This window comes from Homalodisca vitripennis, chromosome 1 (genome assembly GCF_021130785.1).
Source record: "Homalodisca vitripennis isolate AUS2020 chromosome 1, UT_GWSS_2.1, whole genome shotgun sequence".
Lineage (NCBI taxonomy): Eukaryota > Metazoa > Arthropoda > Insecta > Hemiptera > Cicadellidae > Homalodisca > Homalodisca vitripennis.
This window is the reverse complement of record NC_060207.1, coordinates 242,592,136-242,617,453: the sequence shown is the minus strand read 5'-3', so window position 1 is coordinate 242,617,453 and position 25,318 is coordinate 242,592,136. Positions and strand designations below refer to the sequence as shown.

At 32.4% G+C, this 25,318-nt stretch overlaps 1 protein-coding gene across 1 annotated transcript in view; it reads right to left on the bottom strand.

The window, feature by feature from the left end:
- Window positions 1-425: 425 nt before the first annotated feature.
- LOC124355376 overlaps window positions 426-25,318 on the bottom strand; it is a 56,309-nt gene continuing 31,416 nt past the window's right edge. Inside the window, exon 2 of the mRNA XM_046806499.1 lies at window positions 426-551. Within this exon, the coding sequence (XP_046662455.1) occupies window positions 426-551 (126 nt within the window). The remainder of the gene's footprint in view (window positions 552-25,318) is intronic.

The following is a 25,318-nucleotide window of genomic DNA, read 5'->3' as shown; positions in this document are numbered from 1 at the left end:
GCAAAATAACATCAACTGATTCGGGGTTGCCCAGCTCTCCAAGTTCATCGAGCATTTTTGTTGCTCCTGCCTCGTACAGTGAAGTGTTGAGTGTGACTAAGGGTCTCAAGGCCAGCTCCTCTTCTGATGTATTTGATATGTCTCCATCCATTGTCAGGAGGGTTGCAGATTCACTCTCGTATCCCTTAACTGTCCTGTTTAATAATTCTATTGACCAGGGACTCTTTCCTTCTGCGTTAAAATCCGCCAAGGTCATTCCTGTCTTTAAGAAGGGAGATAGAACCTCAGTTAACCAATATCGCCCCATCTCAATACTTCCCACGTAGAGCAAAATATTTGAACGATTAATTCACAATAGACTGATTAATTTTCTTAACGAAAATTCCTTACTATCTCCTTCACAATTCAGGTTTCTTAAAGATAAATCAACCACTCACGCGATAAATGATTTCCTTAATACCGCCTTCTCTTCTGTTGACTCTGGCAGTGATACTGCGGGCATATTTTGTGATCTTTCCCGTGCCTTTGACACCGTCAACCATCAACGTCTCCTGGACAAGATGGAAAGGTAAGGTGTCAGAGGCATCCCTCTAGAGTGGTTTCGTTCCTATCTTTCTGGTCGCTCTCAGTTTGTTGAGATCACCAACAAAGGGGGTAGGGGTAGGTCTGCTCTCTTACCGGTCTAGGTTGGTGTGCCGCAAGGCTCAATTTTTGGCCCTCTTTTATTTAATATATACGTGAATGACCTTAAATCATCTGTGAGGGGCCACTTGGTGCAATATGCGGACGACACCAGTGTACTTATTCAAGCTGACACAGCTCAATCTCTTTCCACCGAGCTGGCTTTTTCACTCAAGAGTCTTAGTTCTTGGTTTTTCTACTAACTATTTATTTCTCAATCCTGAAAAACCCTCAATAGTTCACTTTAGACCCCACAAGAATGAGAGTGCGTTAGTTACTCTCCTTGACAATATACCTATCGAGCATTCTTCAACGGTCTGCTTCCTGGGACTCCACATTGATTCCAGATTTGGTTGGTCAAATCACATCAGTCATGTCTGTCAAAGACTTGGTGCCAGCATTTACTCTTTAAGGTACCTAACAAGTTTTCTGTCTAGAGATACCGTTAGGCTAGTGTACTTTGGTTACTTTGTGCCCATTTTAACATATGGATTGATTTTCTGGGGGACGGCTTCAGGTGGGTTGATCGGTAGGGTTTTTTAAACTGCAGAAGAGGGCTGTTCGACTGATGTGTGGTCTGGGTCATCGTGAGAGCTGTCGGGAGGTTTTACCTAGGGAAAGCATAATGACATTGCCATCACTTTATATATATTCGGTTGCCACAGTTACATTTAAGAACCTTCAATCCTTCCCATCATTTAACCACGTGTATTCTACAAGAAACAGAGATGCTCTAATCATTCCGCAAAACCATAACACATTTAAAAAATCAATGTCATATATGGGCCCTAAAATCTTTAATGCTTTGCCCTCTAGTATCACAGCGTGCGAGACTGAGACGTCTTTTAAAAACAACTTAAAAAAATACCTAATAAGACAAGCATTCTACTCCATTAACGAGTGGTGCTCCAGCCTAGTGGACGATATAGATAAGATAGTTTGTAGTTTAAGTTGTAATATTTTATGTTTTAAACTGTTTTTAACTGTTATGTAAATGTGTGATGTTGTATTCTTCTGTTTAGTATTAATCGGTTTTATAATCTCTGACCATGTTCCATGCATGTCTCATGTCAATGAACAATAAAGAATTTGATTTGATTTGATTTGATTTGATTTATCCCCTCGCCCGCTAGAGCAATCCAAGCGGAACCTTTCGCCCTGCGCTAGAAAAATCCCAGCGCCTCTTCGTCTTTCCCCGCTAGAGCGATCCAAGCGGAACCTTTCGTCCTGCGCTAGAGAAATCCGAGCGCCTCTATCCCCTCACCCGCTAGAGCAATCCAAGCGGAACCTTTCGCCCTGCGCTAGAGAAATCCCAGCGCCTCTTCGTCTTTCCCCGCTAGAGCGATCCAAGCGGAACCTTGCGTCCTGCGCTAGAGAAATCCGAGCGCCTCTATCCTCTCGCCCGCTAGAGCAATTCAAAGCGGAACCCTTCGCCCTGCGCTAGAGAAATCCCAGCGCCTCTTCGTCTTTCACCGCTAGAGCAATCCAAGCGGAACCTTTCGTCCTGCGCTAGAGAAATCCGAGCGCCTCTATCCTCTCGCCCGCTAGAGCAATCCAAGCTGAACCCTTCGCCCTGCGCTAGAGAAATCCCAGCGCCTCTTCGTCTTTCCCCGCTAAAGCGATCCAAGCGGAACCTTGCGTCCTGCGCTAGAGAAATCCGAGCGCCTCTATCCTCTCGCCCGCTAGAGCAATCCAAGCGGAACCCTTCGCCCTGCGCTAGAGAAATCCCAGCGCCTCTTCGTCTTTCCCCGCTAGAGCGATCCAAGCGGAACCTTTCGTCCTGCGCTAGAGAAATCCGAGCGCCTCTATCCCCTCGCCCGCTAGAGCAATCCAAGCGGAACCATTCGCCCTGCGCTAGAGTAATCCCAGCGCCTCTTTCTCTGTCTCCGCTAGAGACATCCGAGCGGAACCTTAGTTCCTTTGTTATACCCTTTCCCAACGCTTTTATTTCCAAGTTACTATTGTCCTCACTCCTCCTCATACCCTAATTGGAGCCTGGGCTGTGATGATACCGAGCGTTCGTCTTGAGTCCACTTAGGTTGACTCTGCTCTCAATCTGAGCCTTGGGTTTCCCGATTCTAACTACTTTCTCCCGACCCCTGGAATACTTTACCCCATTTCACGACTGAGACTTTCTGGGTCAGTTAAGTTACGTTTGTGAAAATTGACGTTACAATAGGTCAAATATTTCACATCAAACTGCAAAGAAAAGATCACAATAGAACATTTGCGTTATAACATTTTGAAGTAAAGCACTATAACACTACATGTGGATGATTATTAATTTTTAAACTCTTGGAATATTGCGCAAGACATATTTTCCAGAACAGTAATTGATAGTGTGAGTAGTATACTTAGAATTAACATCTCCAAATGTAAAACTATAGTTTAAGTATTTCAATTTTATGCCCAAGACGATGAAAATGTTACTTATTTTGTTAGTGACGATGGGAGGTTAGAAAGAATAGTAGGATATTTATAATTTACCATCGTTATAGGTTATAAACGGTATATCACAACTTTTGAACGTTTATGTATTTTTGCACCCTTTTCTTTCCCTTCTTTTATCTATCTGCTGGTCATTTTTGTATGTATTAAAACCTCCCCCATATGACGAGGAGGTTAGATTCCTATCCTCGAATCGTCCTGTTATACTTTTTATAACCTGTAACGATGGAAAATGTCCGAAAGCCTGTTGTCCTTTCAAAATGTTACTGTTACAATAAATTGTGGGTGTCATACTGAGGATGTACTCTCCATGTGGTCGCATAAGTCAGACCTCACTTTCTAAGAACACGCAATGCTGGAATTCTTAGTTCACTTGTAACAGTTGAAAATGAATTTCTGAGGCAATATTTAAGTTCGTTTTTGTGTGATCTAAGGAACTAATTGTATTTTACAAAGTGTATATTACTATATGAAAATTGTTGCTCTAAAGATGTCTTGCTAGGGTAAGCATATTAGCTTTATCTCAATCAGAAAATGTACCAAACCGTAACTAAATGTGGGAGTGCCGATGACCGAGCGGTCTAAGTCGTTAGACTTTGAGTCTGAGTTAGAGATAACGCAGGTTAAAATCCTGTCAGTAACCATTGCACTTTTTATCAGTACCATTGACCTTGTACTGTATCGACTCACCCCCTTATTCTGTTTGATAAGATCCTCGCACAGGCCAGTGGCCCATGAGGGCGGACAGAATAAAGCTTAAAAAAGGGATCGGCCTCTCCTTAAAAAATAAGAAATATGTATAAAAATTTAAATTATTATAAGTATACTAATTTAAGGCTGTAAACATTTAAGTTATTAGTGCATTTTCACAACACCACACCTGTAATTATTGTAATTGGTCCATCGCTGAAAAAGATAAAATCTTTTAATATAATAATTAATAACTTTTTTGAGAATTTTTATTTTGAAGAATATAGCTACGAAAATAAAACAGGTAATATGGTTTAAATTTAGTTTTTTACTATAACAATAAATTGTATAAGAATCACCATTACTGAATTTACGAATATTTTATTAAATTCCATGTAAGTCTATGACCGCGAAACTGCCTTAACAGGTAATCAATAACTATCAAGAAAGGGACATTAGAGAACAGCCAATCTCCGCCATTTCCTGGTTTTTGTTCTTCTAAGCTAGAATTAATGTGATGGCTTACAGTGGTCTCTCGCAAATTTGTATTTTAATCAAATAATTATTACGTTATAAATATTACGTGCTGGTTATTAAATATAAAACGACTGAAAATAACTCATTACTTGGATTGTTTTATATTTTAATTAATTTCAACGCTTGTTTTCAAAAATTCTCTTCCTTAATTAGAAAATTTTAAATTACTTTCTGCAGCCTGATAAGTACTAATACAGAGCAAAATAAGAGAAATTAATAATTTATTATTTATCACCATATTTTGAGTTTTTATTGCCTGATTGTACTATATTTTCAAAAACCTTACTTTGAATGAAACAGAAACATGACTACTAGTCCAGAGACGAACGTCAAGTCAACATAAAAGTTTTTATATGGGTTTTAAAGTATCATAATACTATTAATTACGTAGATATATTTTTAATTTTAACTATGAGATCGTGAGAATGATCAGACACATTCAATGTCAGCCGTATTGTAACTTGATTATTTAAGATGTCTAAATAGATTTAGTAAATTAGCACAGAAGCTAACATGAATGTGGGAGGGATGATACCCCCAACTCCAAAACTACTATGATCCATGCATCTTGATCCATTCCCTGGAAATTTCCACTTTTGTCTGGCTTCATCAAACTTTTCTCACGCTAGCGTGTCTTCCTTTTTTCAGTCAACAACCTTATCCTTTCTGTCCTCGGAAATAGGAGACATCCTATCAACTTTTAAATAACTCAGTACAATTAATATTCATTATAAATATTCTTTAATTAACAACTTGTTTATTTTTTAAATATTATTTTCATTATGAACTGCAGTAATTTAATAATTACTTATTCGTCACTCACTTGTAATCAAGGGAGGTTAAAAGCTTGAGCGAAATGTCTTTATCTGTACGATATTTGAACCTAAGTTTTCAACCAAAATTTGACATTCTTTTATGTTTTATATTTCATTAAAATCTATAAATAAAAATTGTTGAGAATAGGACAAATATTTTATATTGACATTTGGATACACCACAATATGCGATGATTTTGTACAAAATAGTGTGGTTTTGGTGAATAAACTATCAAATGTAATGTGTTAGTGAGTGAAAGCAATATAAATGTAAATATACCCCTTCCATGAGATTGGTTACATAGTTATCCCGCAGGAGCATGACTCATTGACTATGTAGGAGCCTGGCTCAGTCAACAGACGTTTGATTTCTGTTCCTTCAGGCGTTCTAATACATCATGCATTCTTATTTTCATATTAATTACGTGAGAATTTGCAATAAGGAACATTTTATTTGTGACGGACAATAACAGTTTTAAAAATGGTTCAAATTAATTACAATTAAAAAAATGTGTTTCATAGTTCATCAAATAAAATTTACTTTTTACAACTAAATTATCACATAATACCATACTAAAATATTTATAATTTAAATAAAAATATAAATTTTGGCTTTTTTCTGTTTTAATTATATGTCCAAGCCATAGCAAAACGTTTTTACATGTCCTAAGACATCATTAAAAAGATAACAAAACTAAATTCTAAATTATAACATATTCAGGAAACAGACCTAAGTATTTCGTAGGGAACCTTTATCTATTGACATATTTTGAATAATATAAAAACTTTCTTCTTATGCTCTAATTTATCTTACGATTTACTTACACATAAAAGTACAGCTTTATACAAAAACATTCTTGATAGTACCAACACAACCCTTTTGGAATAGTATGGTAATATATATATATATATATATATATATATATATATATACATTAAATTGTATAATGGCAATAGCCTTATTTAATTTCAATAAACATTGAATCGCAAAAAGTACTTGCTCCGCCGGGAGTCGAACCCGGATCTCTCACTTGCCGGGTGAATGTGCTACCATTACACCACAGAGCGCTCACTTTTTCCGATTCAATTATTTTGTATTTGGCCGTATCTGTCACATATGGGTTTAAATAAGCAAACTAACATATGATCGGAAGACCAAATACCTGTCAAACGACTTTTATTTACATTAAATTGTATAATGGCAATAGCCTTATTTAATTTCAATAAACATTGAATCGCAAAAAGTACTTGCTCCGCCGGGAGTCGAACCCGGATCTCTCACTTGCCGGGTGAATGTGCTACCATTACACCACAGAGCGCTCACTTTTTCCGATTCAATTATTTTGTATTTGGCCGTATCTGTCACATATGGGTTTAAATAAGCAAACTAACATATGATCGGAAGACCAAATACCTGTCAAACGACTTTTATTTACATTAAATTGTATAATGGCAATAGCCTTATTTAATTTCAATAAACATTGAATCGCAAAAAGTACTTGCTCCGCCGGGAGTCGAACCCGGATCTCTCACTTGCCGGGTGAATGTGCTACCATTACACCACAGAGCGCTCACTTTTTCCGATTCAATTATTTTGTATTTGGCCGTATCTGTCACATATGGGTTTAAATAAGCAAACTAACATATGATCGGAAGACCAAATACCTGTCAAACGACTTTTATTTACATTAAATTGTATAATGGCAATAGCCTTATTTAATTTCAATAAACATTGAATCGCAAAAAGTACTTGCTCCGCCGGGAGTCGAACCCGGATCTCTCACTTGCCGGGTGAATGTGCTACCATTACACCACAGAGCGCTCACTTTTTCCGATTCAATTATTTTGTATTTGGCCGTATCTGTCACATATGGGTTTAAATAAGCAAACTAACATATGATCGGAAGACCAAATACCTGTCAAACGACTTTTATTTACATTAAATTGTATAATGGCAATAGCCTTATTTAATTTCAATAAACATTGAATCGCAAAAAGTACTTGCTCCGCCGGGAGTCGAACCCGGATCTCTCACTTGCCGGGGTGAATGTGCTACCATTACACCACAGAGCGCTCACTTTTTCCGATTCAATTATTTTGTATTTGGCCGTATCTGTCACATATGGGTTTAAATAAGCAAACTAACATATGATCGGAAGACCAAATACCTGTCAAACGACTTTTATTTACATTAAATTGTATAATGGCAATAGCCTTATTTAATTTCAATAAACATTGAATCGCAAAAAGTACTTGCTCCGCCGGGAGTCGAACCCGGATCTCTCACTTGCCGGGTGAATGTGCTACCATTACACCACAGAGCGCTCACTTTTTCCGATTCAATTATTTTGTATTTGGCCGTATCTGTCACATATGGGTTTAAATAAGCAAACTAACATATGATCGGAAGACCAAATACCTGTCAAACGACTTTTATTTACATTAAATTGTATAATGGCAATAGCCTTATTTAATTTCAATAAACATTGAATCGCAAAAAGTACTTGCTCCGCCGGGAGTCGAACCCGGATCTCTCACTTGCCGGGTGAATGTGCTACCATTACACCACAGAGCGCTCACTTTTTCCGATTCAATTATTTTGTATTTGGCCGTATCTGTCACATATGGGTTTAAATAAGCAAACTAACATATGATCGGAAGACCAAATACCTGTCAAACGACTTTTATTTACATTAAATTGTATAATGGCAATAGCCTTATTTAATTTCAATAAACATTGAATCGCAAAAAGTACTTGCTCCGCCGGGAGTCGAACCCGGATCTCTCACTTGCCGGGTGAATGTGCTACCATTACACCACAGAGCGCTCACTTTTTCCGATTCAATTATTTTGTATTTGGCCGTATCTGTCACATATGGGTTTAAATAAGCAAACTAACATATGATCGGAAGACCAAATACCTGTCAAACGACTTTTATTTACATTAAATTGTATAATGGCAATAGCCTTATTTAATTTCAATAAACATTGAATCGCAAAAAGTACTTGCTCCGCCGGGAGTCGAACCCGGATCTCTCACTTGCCGGGTGAATGTGCTACCATTACACCACAGAGCGCTCACTTTTTCCGATTCAATTATTTTGTATTTGGCCGTATCTGTCACATATGGGTTTAAATAAGCAAACTAACATATGATCGGAAGACCAAATACCTGTCAAACGACTTTTTATTTACATTAAATTGTATAATGGCAATAGCCTTATTTAATTTCAATAAACATTGAATCGCAAAAAGTACTTGCTCCGCCGGGAGTCGAACCCGGATCTCTCACTTGCCGGGTGAATGTGCTACCATTACACCACAGAGCGCTCACTTTTTCCGATTCAATTATTTTGTATTTGGCCGTATCTGTCACATATGGGTTTAAATAAGCAAACTAACATATGATCGGAAGACCAAATACCTGTCAAAAAACGACTTTTATTTACATTAAATTGTATAATGGCAATAGCCTTATTTAATTTCAATAAACATTGAATCGCAAAAAGTACTTGCTCCGCCGGGAGTCGAACCCGGATCTCTCACTTGCCGGGTGAATGTGCTACCATTACACCACAGAGCGCTCACTTTTTCCGATTCAATTATTTTGTATTTGGCCGTATCTGTCACATATGGGTTTAAATAAGCAAACTAACATATGATCGGAAGACCAAATACCTGTCAAACGACTTTTATTTACATTAAATTGTATAATGGCAATAGCCTTATTTAATTTCAATAAACATTGAATCGCAAAAAGTACTTGCTCCGCCGGGAGTCGAACCCGGATCTCTCACTTGCCGGGTGAATGTGCTACCATTACACCACAGAGCGCTCACTTTTTCCGATTCAATTATTTTGTATTTGGCCGTATCTGTCACATATGGGTTTAAATAAGCAAACTAACATATGATCGGAAGACCATGTTATATATATATACATAATTTATACGTGATATAAATTTAAATTTGCAGTTAGAGTCGTTTTATATATTTTTTACTTAAAATACATTAAAACTAAATTGTAAATTAATATTATTTGACCAACACTATGAATTTTTGGAATAATGAAATACATTGAACGTTCAAAATAAAAAAAAGGAAAATCTGCGTATCAAAGAAACTATGTTTTGTTCTATCAAGAAAGAGTCTAACAATACATTTTAATAAATAGGATATTTTATATAAAGATTGTATCTAAACAAAGCACTTGTCAATTTAAAAATACTTTACCCACGATTGGTTTAGATAGGAAGTATGCTTTGTTGTCAATTGTAACTTTGATGTGTAGCACAAGTGTTGTTTTTTTCTTTTAATTACACTTAACTTTTTTCATAACTAATTTGCATCAACAATGGCTTTGAATAAACTACTTCCATCAGTGTTTGAATAAATGAGGTGGATCTAACAAAGTACTTCAGCTATGGCCATTGTCTATGTCTGTAAAAGCCTCTTGACGTTTTACATTGACTGATTGGAGTCCATTCCGGGAAATTAAAAGCCTGTAATGTGTTCATTACTTATTTTTCCCTTAAAAACAAAAGTCTATTGAAATTTGTTTAATATTTTAAGCTATATAATACAATCGATTTAATAACGTGTACATAATCCTGTAAATATAGTAAATACGGTTCATAATTTAATTTAGATGTTAAAGTTGTACAACGTTATAACTTTGAATAGTAACTAAAATTAAATTCATAATCCGTGCACTAGAAGGTACTAAATATTTAATTCTTATATTTGGTATAAAGTAAGGTAAAACCTTTTGTTAAGCTTATTCCAGTTACGTGTTTTCAGAGAAAAAGTACCAATTCAATAATACTACTGCAAATGTATATTTACTGTAATGCCGAGAAACCTCCCCATAAATATTATACTTTTAACTCAGAATTTCTGTGAATACTTTTAATAGAATGCATATTTATTAATTATATATACTTTAGGATGTCAATATCGTATCAAAATTAACAAATTACAAAGATTTCTTAATACGGTGAATTTTACACACTTGCAATAAAAATAGTTTAATTTACAATACAGCACGTATACACCACGTAACTGATGGTACTAACATCCCATGCAACGTACTTATATTCTTAAAGCACGTGAAAAATACGTAAGGTAAATCGTATTTGTACACACAGTTTAAAAAGAGTTGGCCAAGTTAATTAACCCCAGATTTGCAAACACCATCTAGTTCTAATAATTATTTTCTGAACAAGTTTTTCTTCAGCTTTACGATGTTTTAAACATAAAATTTTCCACCAACAGAGCAAATTCTTGGCTATTATTGGCCTAATTAGTTTGAACCCTATAAAAGCAAACACTATGGATTATATTAACCCTCGGTAAGCGTATCATATTAATACTACGATGGTCACCCATTAATACTACGAATGGTGGTTCGGGGAGAGTCTCCGCGGAGGAGAGTTCATAGTTTACAATTGTTGAGCAGAACTTGGATAGTTCTTAAAAAATATTTTCAGATTCAGTCATCTAAAAGTAAGCTTATAACAAGATTCCATGTTTATATATTTCTTACATGGAAGTATTACAAAAAGAAATAGAAAGGATACGAAAAAACCTTTTGTTTTAATTAAATGACAGCTAAATGTACATAAACGCATGAGAAAGAAAAAAATAAACCAATTGTATGATTTCCGCTAGTAGTCCGTTAACAATGGATTAGACAGAAAAATATGGTATAACACAGTAAATCTAAAATCTAATAATAAAAGTCTAACAGTATCTATCCCAAAAATTGAGGCAGTGAATCGAGCCATGGTTGTCAATCTCGTATCTGAGCAAGATTAATATATGTGTCTGTTTTTTCCTTTGTTAACTCGTCTCATCAACGTCTCTTTCTTCCTGTTTCTGTAAACTCTTATTATTGAAAATCTTATTTTATATATAATCAGTTTTACAATAATATATATTTTTAAATTTTACTACTATATGTAATTCAATTAAATTTTTGAGTATTTCAATTAGTTCTATCTAACAAATAGTTAGGATTTATGAGAGAGCACCCTAATTAACGCACTGGTTCTTTAATAAATAAATAATGCAATATCGTACCAAAAGTGCATATATATTTGGTTATAGGCAAAGAGTTATAATTTTCTCTGTAGTCCAGCACATAATACGAAGAAAACAGCGCTAATTAAAATTACTCCAATTTTACTCCTTTCCTACAGGTTCATGGACCCAATGGTAAGACTTCATCAATCGCATAGGACACAATTGTTAATTTACTATTTTTTTTTTTTAAATCAATAACAGTAGAGTAATTTGTTGCTTTGAATAGTTACTCAACTTCATGATCTTTTTATTTACTCATTTACACAAAATTGATTCATCACTGGTTCTGCTACGTTATACAACATTTCCGCAGAGTCCAATGTACAATGTAAAAAGTTAACAATTTAATTAATTTTTTATTTATTTAAATCTTATTATTTTATTTATAATATCTATATGAAGTATATAGCACAGGATGACCTTAAAATAACAATTATAATAGTAGTTGGTAAAGATGATTACCGCAATTAAGTTGATAGTTATTATTTTCTACTTCATACAAAATAACATCAACATATTCAGACGCACATTACTCGTAGAACAATATGTGGTATACATGAGTGGAGTGTTGGAGCTGCACGACATGAGAACATAGAAAGAATGTGAAAATGAAGAGCTCAGTGTACCATGTGTGTTATAACCAGCACTTCTACAGCACACTGCTTTGCATATAGACAACATTGTTATAGTAACACTGATATCGTAACTTCTGGCAACGCCAGTTTTTGGAGTAGAGTGAAAATAAGCTTGTTATGCTTGTATACTTTAAGGATGTCTTTTCGTTATATATACAGAATCTAGTACCCTTATATCAGAAAATGAAGGTTGTACTGGTAAGTTTTGTTGTTTTGTTATAAATATTGCTATTTGGCTCCTAAGTATTAATTATTAGATGGTTTAAAACATGGCTCCTAATAGTCTAACCTTCCTGGTAACGAATGCATAAATCTTGTTGTACATCCTATAGATTAAAATGAATCGCTAAATGTTTTTTAACAGCTGGAATAGTCTGGGTATTCTTTTATTATTTTTTTGTAAGTCCAGTGAATCTTTAAATGAAAATAAAAATAAACAAATAAATTGTATACCGATATCCTAATAATATTATAAATGTGAAAGTGCCTTTGTTTGTTTACAAGCCTAAAGTACTGAACCGACCGTACTGATATTTTACATGGATATTGTTACATTACCTTATATGCTTGGTCATATTTTGAAAATCCTTTCTGGTTACACCTCACTAGTCTTTGAATTAGCGAAAAATCCCATCTTGACCTCTACGGTTGTGTAATATTAATTGATTAAGCCTGCCAAATGTAATCTCTGTTCTGTTTATACATTCTTTATTATTTTCAGTTTGTTTTACATTTATATTGAGTAAATGTGTAAGGTATAGCAATTCTCATCACAATTTTTAGATTTCAACAATTATATAAATACTCATCTACCATAAAAAATGTCCTAAAACATAAGATGGTCCGAATTTCACACAGAAGTCATCCTTTGAAACAGTCGGCAGGAACTATGCTAGATAAAAATACATACAATTATGATTTTTAGCTTATCCTCAGAATGATAATTATTACAATATCTATATGTTGTGTAGGTACATACATATTATTCAAAATACTAATATTAGGTCAACCAAACATAACCATTTACATGTATAGTACCAATATAAACTTAGAAATTTAGGTTTCATGAATTATTTTTACGGACCAGTTTTTATCTGGCCTATAAGTATGTAAATGAAATTCGCTGTCCAGTCTCCACAACGTAGTGGTAATTACCATGTTACAAAAGAGTGTACCACTGCAGGTCTATATCAGGGTTGTCAAGATAGGAATCTTGTTTGCGTGCTCACACATTCCCCCCTCCCCTTCTTCCAACTTCTGTAATACTTTACCGGCTAAACTGTCTTCCATTAATGAGCTTCTAAGATTTTTCCTTTGGGGTGCAGTTGTGTGCTTGTGCACACATACAGGGTGTAAAAACATTCCCGCACTGACTTGATAATTCCTGAACGATTACAGGTGAAGGAATAAAACTTGTTACATTCTTCCTGCACCTATACATCTATCTTTTTAGGTAACTACCATTTTTTTAATGTCAGGGAAATGGCCCGCAAGTAGAAAGAAGGAAATCTTAAATAAGAGCATATCTCGAGTAATATATCAAATTCAAGGTCTTTATTAATAGAGTACAATGCCTCAACGTCGACCTCAAAAAGTTCAATCTTTAAATAATTACGATGATTCAAACTTTGGAACATTTACAATGTTGGTCCTGTAATGGGTGTTTTTATATTCTTGTCTTGGCTTGAAAGGTGTGAAAGTTTAACTTAGCACATGAACACTCCAGTTTTTTAGAGATATTTTTAAGAAGTAAGTAATTGTTTCTTCACAACAAATATTGTTCTTTTAAAATAATGTACATGTAGAGTTATGCAAACTCCAAATTATTTGGCCTAGATCTTTGTACACCATTCTCCATTGGATGTATATCATATTATGCTTATGTAAAATTAAATTTATTTATGAAAAATCTTAATCCAGGTTTAAAGCAGTTATTACATGTCATTTTCAGTTGTTTCCGAAACTATTATTATGTTTTTGGTTATTTTTATACGAATGCAGCATTAATTGATACACGCGGTCAGCACATATTTATAAAAATTTACTAGAGCCTACATAGTAAAAGCAATTATGATGTAATATGATGGACGCCTACGTGGTTCTTTCAACCTTATAGGCATACATCATGTACATATTATGTAACTGAATGGTTATGAGGCTCAGAGTATATATGTGTTCATACGTAAGCATGAAGAGTCTAATTTGGTCAAAAAGCTTAATCTAAGTTTTTTCCAGGGTCACAGTTCAGTTACTTTCCTCCGATGAAAAAATAAACTTCATATGTAGAAACGAGAAACCCACTGTGGTCAAACAGCATGTACTTATGTTACATACGGAAAACCATACTAAGTTCATGCAACATTCTAAAATAATCATTAATAACATGTTTTCAGTTTGAATTCTTCGTTTTTCTGACTTACGTTTAGGCAGGAATGCCTGGTCAAGTTACAATAGTCTGCATTACTCTTTATTTCCATAAAACACTGTAAAAATGCCATATCCCTATGCCAAGGAAGCCAACCTGATTCTAGTACCTTCCTATGAATTATGTAATTAATCACTAGTGCAATCTGGAGTAAAGAATAGATATTAACTGTATATAATAACCTGCATTATACTATTTATGAGATAACGTATACTAATTTAATATTTTCTGTAATTAAACAGTAAAATATCATGATGGTTTTTTGGTTTTGATGAACTCTTTGTTTAACTCCAGTTAAAACGGTAAACAACGTTTGCTGTCAGTTAAATTTAAATTATTAAATCTAAGTATTATCGTATATTTCTTCCGAACTCTAAATTAATCCAAGAAACATTTGCTTCTTTGTCCTAACATGAACATTTTGCAGACTTACATTACAAATTATATTAAAATAAGAATTATTCTAATCGGTCTAGTGATTTTCGAGCGCTTAGTAACCAGTATACAATATATTTTTTTAATTTATTCTCAAAAATAAAATTGATTAATTTTAACTGTTGGCTGAAATTTATTTTGTACAAAAAATGATTAATGCTTCATAAAAAAATTGATTTAATATGCACTCATATAAAAGACCAATAAGACCTTTAAATGTCAAATATATAAATTAACTATAATTCCAAATGGATACAGTATTTAGAAAGTTTTGTCTCACATCAGAGCAGAAATTGATGTTAGTTGGATGTGCCAAAGAAGGAAGAAAGACACACGATCTATCTTGCTCAGATACATCGACATTGACAGCCGTGACACCGATCGCAGCCCTTCTCGCGTGGGAGATATCACTGACAATATCATACGCTGTCTTTGTGTTTCTTTATCGTAGACCTTTTTATCTTTCTCTCTCTCTCTCTCGTTTATTTAATCTCAGATATATATATATAAAAAGGGACGAATAAAGTATTAAGATATAAAATGAACTAAAATTAACGTTAATGTGCTATAAGCATCGTAAAAACTACTCTATCTAAAAATCCGATTTGAAGTTCAAAAAATATATTTCATTACAATTATACTCTTCGCACAAGCTTTAGCGTATATGTGTGTTCAAAATAATAATTTAGATCAATCATCATTCTAATTTTCCATTTCATCTCAATTTTGAATACAATCCAGAACCTCATATTCCGTGTGTTCAAATTGTAATGGATCTTGGAAAATAAGACATACATCAAAGATTAAATGGACTGAATGACAGGATTAAGTAATTAGTGCGGTTAAGTTAATTGTTTCTTTTGTCGTTCACTACATTTGATGTATGAGGCTAGCAATAATGTTACAAAATATTCGAAAAATATGCTAATATGTTTGTGTTAAGGGTTTATTTATGTTTATGTTGGCCTTTATGATATATGTATGTCAACATATATGTTTTATTCCATATATACCACACCTTTTATGTCGTTTCAACATAGATTATAATGGAATTTAAAATTATACTTAACTCATATAAAGTCTTGTGCTATCCTTATAAGAAATACCTTACCTTTTTCGCATTTCATCAAAATGATTTTTATTCTAAAATCTCAAAACATAGAAATAAGTTTGGATAATACAGTAATTGGTGGATTTGATAAGACGAAAAAAAGTCAGTTAGTTGTACCTGAGACACTAATCCAACGTACAAAACCCGTGACTAAGCGTCTTGCTAATGAGGGAGTCAATAACATACAATGTACAATTTAACTGTATTCTGTAGATATAGTAAGGAATCTGTAATTCATATAATATTGACTGAAGAAAGCTAAGGCTCTCACTGTAAGAACACTCAACACCACACAGTACAGATCAACAGCAAAGGTGATACAGTTATAATTTGTATACTCATGATTTATGGCTTATGAAAAAGTACAATTACTTGAGTTTTATATATTACTGTAAAATGTTATCTATGACATAGGTAACTAGCCATTTCTCTAAAATAAATGTATTCAAAACGAATATTGTATTAAGGGAAATTACTGAGCCCTCTAAAGGACTAGGGGTGGTCTGAAAGAGGTCAGAAATACAAAGACCCAAAAATCCCTACAAAATTAATCTTTTTAGAGATCTGGAGTTTTTAAGGTTTTACATGGTAATTTAAAATGTTTAGTCAATGTCAAGTGAAACTAAAACACTTACATTTAAAAACCTTTTTTGCATGTACAGAGTTATAAAAAAAGATCATAACTAAGAAGAAACGATGAATAATGAACAATCGGTCCAAGAATCAGTGAGGGCAGAACAGATAGTCCGGCAGGATATATGATATTATATTATGATATATATTCAAATATTCATTAAGATTTTATACTTTAGTATTGTCTGAATATTTTAATCTTGTTTGTCTTACAAAAAATGTGTTATTCATTCCACTATAGAAGGGACATATAAAGCCAAGAGAGGATTGGAAGGTTTCTGAAAAAAGGTATGGGAAGCGAAACATAGTGGATTATACCTATTACGTTCCGAAGTACAGCTAGCAAATTGAAACCTTCACGCAAGTCACAACCTGCTATTTACATTAATTCAGAGCCTCACTGCTTTTATCAGTCGACAACACGAGAAGCAAGTGTTTGTAGCTAGTCATAGTGCTACAAGTGAATATATTGTACAACGTGAACGCCACACCACTTGTCGCGTAACAGTCTTCGCTGTGGACGTATGAAAATGTTAAGCCTATGGCTGATTTAATTTTCGAGAAGTCTTGAGGTCTGATAGACATATATATCACACACATAAAATTTCAGCTCACTAAGTAATCAATAATTTCCAGCCAAATTCAATTTTTGAACATTCACTAACATAGACCTCATTCTTGTCAACGTAGAAATGAAGTTTTATGCAATAATTAAATAATAGACATTCCGGTAAAATAGAGAACATTCTAAACCACAAAAGTGCGCTGAAATTAAATATTTTCATAACGTTTTAAAATTGAATATCGCACTATTTTTTTTTTTTCATTTTTTGCGTGAATTGTCCATATGTGTTCCTTGTTCTGTGTCCTTTCTTCTATTTTATCATTTATATCATGAAAAACTATAAGACTAAAGTAAAAATATTTAATAACGCACAGACAAATCTATTATAGTGATATACTATATCATCTTATTCAGTATTGAGAAAATATAGATTAAGCTCCTTGTAAAATTTCAAGTCTACAGGTCAGATCGTTTCCAGGAGATCGTGCCGTGAAACGTACAGAAAAGAAATTTTTCCAATTCTCCAAGTGATACACTTTGATAACAATCAGTCGATTACATTATGACTATGAAATTTGGTAGATTACAATAAACCACGAATATTCCCTCAATTGCAAAATCACTTATTGCGCATGTATTAAGATATGTATAAAGTGAATAACCGCTTAATTTATTTCAATATTTTGCAAAAGTACGCATAAGATATCTCATATTCCCATATATTTTGTATTCTTTGTATTCAGGGCCTTGATGCTGGGGGCTCAGGGGGTATAGCGGTTGGCGGCTTTAGTGGGCGGAACTTAGGGCAATTGCATGCAAGTTGAATGAATGCGAGTGTGTGTCTTGCGATATTATTGTAAATTTGTATATAGTTAAATTAATTATTGATGATTGTTTTGATTTTAAGATTCATTTAATACGTAATGTAAATAAATAGACTAAGTTTTAGTTATAAAAGTATACATATGTTAGTTTAATTTTTATGAGGTTAAGTGGTAGAGAGGACTTTATAGTCCTAACTTCGCCTCTAATAAAGTCATTTTTCATTTCATTTCTTTTCATTCCTGCTTTTTAAAATCTTCCACTTATTTATCATCTTAGATGAGCCTGTTTAATACCGAATGGTATTTAAGGAGTGCATATATTTTATTCTTTAGGAACTTTCCTTCTAACTATTTATCATTTTTATCGGCTTTTATTAAATCTTACACGTATTTAGATGTATTTATGGACTGTAGTTTTTATCAACCTTTTACGTCAATAACAAAAATGTACGCTTGGGACATTTTTAAACCCAATAGTGAAGTATGTGTACAATGACTATATTATGTAAGGTCAATAAATATTGTAAAAGGAATATAGAAATAATTCTTACACTGAATGATGCAAACTTATAAGGCGAACTCTGTGTAAAGCTAGACGACGAATACTTTACTGCTGACGCTGTACTCAGCAAGAATAGAATGTATGCAGGAGCTGACCAGACGGTCTCAGCAAACATATCCTGGCTACCCCGAGTCAACACACAGAAGTGTAGAAATCCTCCGCAACATCCTTATCTGTGGCATAGACTTCGCTGCTAATTTTACTCTATATTTAAACAGCTTTACAATATAAATAGTTTTATTACTCAGTACTATAACAGCATAATCTGTTTTAAACATTAATTGCAATAACAACTGTGTAATTTAGATTTCAAGGTTAGCAGCCATTATTGTATTTAATAGGGTTTAATTGCTGTTCTCCTAAAATTCACACAGTGTGACATAGACTTCGCTGATAACTTTGCTTTAAATTTAAAACAGGTTTACAATGCACATATTACTCAGTACTTTAAACATAATACACTTTTAAAAATTTACATTTCATAACAACTGATTTACTTCAATTTAAAAGTTAACAGACATTATTTTATTCAAAAGTGTTTTATTGCTGTTTTCCTAAAACTTAATCAGTTGCTGTGCATAAGTCCTGATAGACACAATAAATAAAGATTTGTTCATGAAAATTGTATAAATTGACAGTAATTTATGTAAAGAAAGTGAGAAAGTAAACTTACGAGATTTCGAATCAAAATTGAGAATTCTCTAATGTTATAAATTTAAATGAAGGAGCGAATTAAAAGTATGAAAATTATGTTAAGTAGGTTTAAGAAATGTATAATTTTATCTAGTAAAAAATGTGTACCATTTGAATTTTATGATAAAAATAAACACATTGTGTCAAACTGAGACCAAGAAAATGATATACCACATTTACCATTGGGTATTTCTCTAAATCAAGAAGACTCTCGTAATAGCGTCTTACATTTTGACAGAACACATATCGAAATTTTTTACATTAAAATTTTTGTAATATTACATTCGGCATGAATAGGTGTTACTGAAATCTATTATAATTTTTAGCATTTAGGTCATACTACCATATATTTACTTTGGTACACATTAAACACTGTTTATAATTTTAATTGATCACTATTGTCATACATGAAATGTAATATTGTATGTAGGATATTATTAAAAAGGAATTAGTAAGATTGAATATTTAGAAATAATTAATGACATTTATACCTTATTTCTTTGACTTCTAACTTGTTTTCATATTCGTTGTTAAATATCGTGGTAAATAACAGCATACTAAGACAATTGGGATTTTCTGTTCTTTCTGGTTTTAATTATACAGTTTAATCCTTTCCTTAAGCTAAATTATTGGTCTCATAGCGTATGGCTAAATTTGATTAGAAAATCTTTTTCTGAGATCAATAATAAAGTAACATGCTTTTTCTAAAACATTGGTTTTATTACATAAATAATTGGTTAGCATACTTACCTCTTCAGTTAAGTGTAAATCATTTGTTGAATGTTTTTTATATGAAAACTAATTATGTGACACTTTCTAATTCAAACAGGGTAACACAATTAATGGACTTGTAACACAACTATCAAATCATGATAATATGGCAACGAGTCAGATGATTAATTGACTACTGGTGTGTAAACTTGTGGTATACCTACAGTAATACGATTAATTAACTTGTAATACAACTAGCAAACATTTGTTAGTTTATCAACAAGTAATCCTGTAATTGAACTGAATTATTCAGTTATTTTGCACTATTATGAGAAATCAACTTGTTTTCAACATACATTGAAGATATTATAATTTTTGTAACAATTAAAAATTAATTATTAATATTATACAAGCTGGAAACTATCTATTGCCTCATAAACATGTTTATTTAGTTTCTAATTATACAAATTTCTATGACCTAATGGGTTATTATTTTATTTAACTGTAAACTCATGGGTTGTTGATTAAAAGCATTTCAAAATTTCTAAATATTGCTATATAGCATATTAAGCGAAAAATTCAAGGATGGATTACGGGACATAAGAGGTAAACATAACTAACGTAAAACTATGCACAAATTATATTTAATAAATATGGGTTATACATTTTTAATTACTTATACGTGTATATCGTTTAAACAGTTATTCTCTTTACATACGAAATGGTATAATCCAAAATAATCTAAAAATTTATTTTTTTGTAGCCCTAAATAATTTTTATGTCAATTAAACCATTAGTATCTCTGGTGTCAAGCAAATATTAATCTGTTTAAGAAACCGAGATTGGAAGATGATATAACACTCTATAAAAATTTGAAAAAATCCCTTACTTCCTTTGTGATATAAAAAGAAAGCCATTTACAGTCGAGGTAGAGATGTAATAAATAATATTTTATTTATAATTACTTATTTACTTGAAACTGTAATGTATTCATAATAGAAATTACACTTTTCAATGATGCTTATAATACTAAATAAATGCAAGTTGTATCTAGCCATATAAAACATAAAAATTTTAATAGTTTAATTATATTTAAAATGTCTCTGTTTTATATTTTTTAATACAATATTTAAGTAGATGTAAATAAATATTTTTATTGTAAATAAAAACAGTTCTATTACTGTACATAAACATTAATATTCATTGCAGTAACATAATGTTTTAGACCTACACATATTACAATGCATGACGAAGACCACTACATTATACTATATTGATTTACAGTAAATGTCTCCAGTTGAAGCTTAGGATTACCAGAGCAATTAGTGTGATCTCTATCTAGATTACTATCCAAATATTGTATCATAATACAGTTAAATACTACATTAACTAGTTACTTATTCGTTTAGTAATGGATGTGAATTTGTTAGTAGAGAGAATGTTAATGAAATGTAGAACAAACTTAAAATGCAAACAGATTTTTTTCAGACATTTGCTATTGTTCAGTGATACAATACAATCAATTACACTACGTTTCTAGATCGGAAATCTGGTCTATACTTCGGGTAGATGACTAAAATAATGCATGACTTAAAGCAACCATATCCGTTACCAGAGCGTTATGAGACGCATAAGTTAGGAACCACAACAGCTATGTCGCGAGCAAGTAAAACTTATAGCTTTTTCATTTAACTGTAGAATTTAATTCACTGGAAAACTATACTCTACAAGAATACATTTTGCAGTTCATAGTAAAAGAATTTGATTTTGTTTAATTAAAAAAACTTTATCAGTTATATAATTATAGTTTATACGATAAAGATAAAAAATATACCACCATACAGCCGAAAAATTTAATTCCATGAATATAATTTGCTATAATGAATTTTACTGAAACTTTTTTTACGTTGTGAAATATCCCGCTTAAATAGCATACTTGTACTAAATTATTGAATTGATCGGTACAAACCACCTTAACAGCCTCTTGATTATTCATGAACCTCTTGGCTGAAACACTTCTTGTGTCACCTTCTGAGAGTAACAATAATATTAAGTTATTGATCCTGTGATGTCTAAGTCTAGTAGCGTCTCATATAAGGTCTTTGAGATTTTCTTCGATCTTAATACTATTTAGATAGCTTCTTTTATATGTTGGCTAGCCGTATAAATCTGAGTACCGTGACTTATATTTCTGGCCCAAAAGCCATTCGATCTTAGATGAGTTGACATGACATATATTTGTTTTTGAAACTTGCAATCAAAATGGCGTCTACAGTAGGTTTTATAACGTTTCGGCTTTGCTGCTTCTTTTCCATGGTCACATGTTCCTCAACTTAACCCTATAACATTAAATACTTTAAGAGTAGGCATAGTAATTTATTTCAATTAATTTTAGAAACAATAGACGTATTTGGAAAAAAAACAAAAAACCCATGACTTGTTTTTACTACACATTGACGTAAAAGTAACTATTACAATTTATATATTTTATTCACATGTACCAGTGTTATAAACCAAAGCCTTTTACATTATTTATCTCCGACATTGTGTTAATTATAATAGTAAAAACTGGTTTACATGTGTCTTACAATTTCGTAATAATGATCAAATTTATGAAGTTTAAGAAATAATTAAATAAATTTATTTTGTAGCAACAATAAGTAGATTCACTTCTATAATATTCTTATTAGCCTCTTCTGAGAACAGAATGTTATCAAAAGATCGTCAGTTTAGGTGGAATAGTTCCTAAATTGTGTTCTTTTAATCCTTAAAAATTGCAAATTAACAAACTGTACTGTTTTACTGGCACATGAGGGTTAGCTTTGAAATTAAAACTTTTGTAAAGGTTCAAAAAGGAAAAGAAAATCATCTGAAATAAATAAAGTTCAAAATAAAATAAAACTTCTTCTTGAAAATAATTACTGGTTTTTAAAATTAAAATAAAAACTTATTGATGACTTTTTAAATTCAAACTTGTAATATATTCATCTCTCAAAATTTAAAAAGTTCTTACTCCTTGTCTTTTATTCAATTTTCAAAATTCAAAACTTTCACACTCTAATCTGATCTGGCAATTCTCCACTTTAATTTATCTTCAAAATTCAATTTTATTTTCTTACTAAATTTCTTTACTTTACTTTAAATATTACTTCTTTTCATTGTTAGAATTTTTATATTGCTGAAAGCATCTGTACCAACCACAAAACTCTTTTGGTATTTTTACATAAAATTTTAGATACATGTGCTCACTGCACTAACAAGTTTTATATTGCACAGATCAAAAGGACAAGTTCCTAAATTCCCATTAAATTTAATTTTTACAATATTTCTTTCCCTAACATTATTTGATATAATTAAGAATGAATATACACTGGACTCCAGTTAAAAGGTTCACTTACCTGCAAGTTCGATGACGATTAGCAAAACATAACTCTAAGCACTTTCAAAGACTATACTTGTTACTACTACTTCAGATCAACTGTTACTACTGTCCAGTCTTTATCACTCTTCTGGGCCCACTCCTTCCACCGGTAATCCAGTTACCCAAGATTTATTATTTAATACAATCGGTACAAAACAAACATTTTAATTTAACACATTTTATGATGAATATTAGAACAAATATTCCAAATTTTATTTTTATCAACGATAAAACCATTATTAAAAATTAAAAATAGTGATGCAATACATTTACGTTTGCTTTTAAACATTATTTTGAGTTTTATAATACTAAATTTATTAAATTAACAAGTAACGTATTTATTATCTAAGAACGGATAAAAATATATTTACAAATCTATATTTTATGATAAATTTTGTTCCCTGCTATAAGACCAAATCACGTTGTTTTCCTTTGACCGGGCCGGTGTTACTTACAAGAGAGACAATCAGCCTGACGTATCGACAGAGAGGGTTTACTGTTTGTGTTTGTAGCAGAGTACCGTGTCATACGTGACCAGCATTCTTCATCTGCTGCAGGATACGTGACGTGTCTTGACAAACTATGTTTCTTCTTCTCTGTGATCTTTTATGGTCAATTATTGCAGTATATCGTCATTGTAACTACATTTAGGCTAAGAAATATTACTGCCACATATTGCTACACATAGTGTTCTATGTATTTAGGCAATTTACCCATTATTATATAGTAAGCTAATTTTGATAAAAACAAACAATGTTATTGAAAAAATAAAAAGATTAACATTTATGTTGATTTACTTGAGAACTAACTTTGTGTTTTAGAGATATATTCTTATTTATATGTTTTTTTATGTTCAGAAAATAAAAAACAAAAAACAAAATTGTCACTTACACTATAGCTTTTTAAAGAATTAAACTATGTTTTGAAAAAGGAGAGTATAAAGAACTCATTGTTCAACACGTCAACTTAAGCTTATTGCGCACCTCTATCTTTCCTAGTAGGGCCTAGCCACCCCCATACCTTCAACTAGATGAAAGAGTATCTGCCCAATGTCGAATTCTTCATCTCTGGCTATGAGTTTTCCAAATTCTTCTCCTAACTTCAAGCTTCTGACAATGCAAAATAATATAATTAGCAATCTCCTCTGGCTTATTACGTAGTCTGCAGGTGAGGCTTCAGGAACACCTAAGTCAGGAGGACTTATTTTAGCGCCACCAGCCAAGTTTTGAACTGGACTTTGGTGCCTTCAAAAGATTAGAACAATTTTTACTATGTATTAGTTTTAATTAACAATTTTATTTTTGAACATGTTACGTTTGCTGCAGGCTGAAAATACACAAATTATTTGTATTAAAAATAAACGCGCTGCTTTAGGATCTATTCTAATTCTGGCCACTGGTTTTTGAGAAATTCTAACCATTAGGTATCCGTGGCCTCTAAGAACTTTTATCATCTACTAGATAATGGCATCTGGAAGCCTATCTCCCTTATACAAATGTAGAAACTAGTGGCCTGTGTATTCTTCCAGTTTCTAGTATCTAGGAATTCCTGCCACAAAAAATTTCAAATTTTAAAATTCTCCGTATACGCTAAGCTCATTCCTAGTACATTCTGGTGAAAAAATTACCTTTTTTATCATTCAGCCTCTGAGTACCTACGTGTACTAGTCACTCCAATTAATTTTATATTTTTCTAGCTTACAATATTGCAACTGTAAGAGGTATACAGCATACTTCACAAGAACTAAATATAAACTTTAAGATGTCCTTTGCAGTACAAGGCTAAATTGAACTTTAAAAAAATATTCTTTTCATTGTTTGTGTAAAAAACATTGATATGTTATTATCAGAAAAACGTGTGCTGTATACAAAAATTAAGATAGATGCTGAGAAATATATTTTGTAATGGACATCCATGAAGTACTTAACACAGTAGATGGTCAGTAACAATGTTTGTTTGTAACACTTTTAAAATACTAACTTCATAGGAGCCAAAGATAAGGAAAGAAGCGTTTATAGTCCCTGAGGCTCAAAGGAAACATAAAGAACA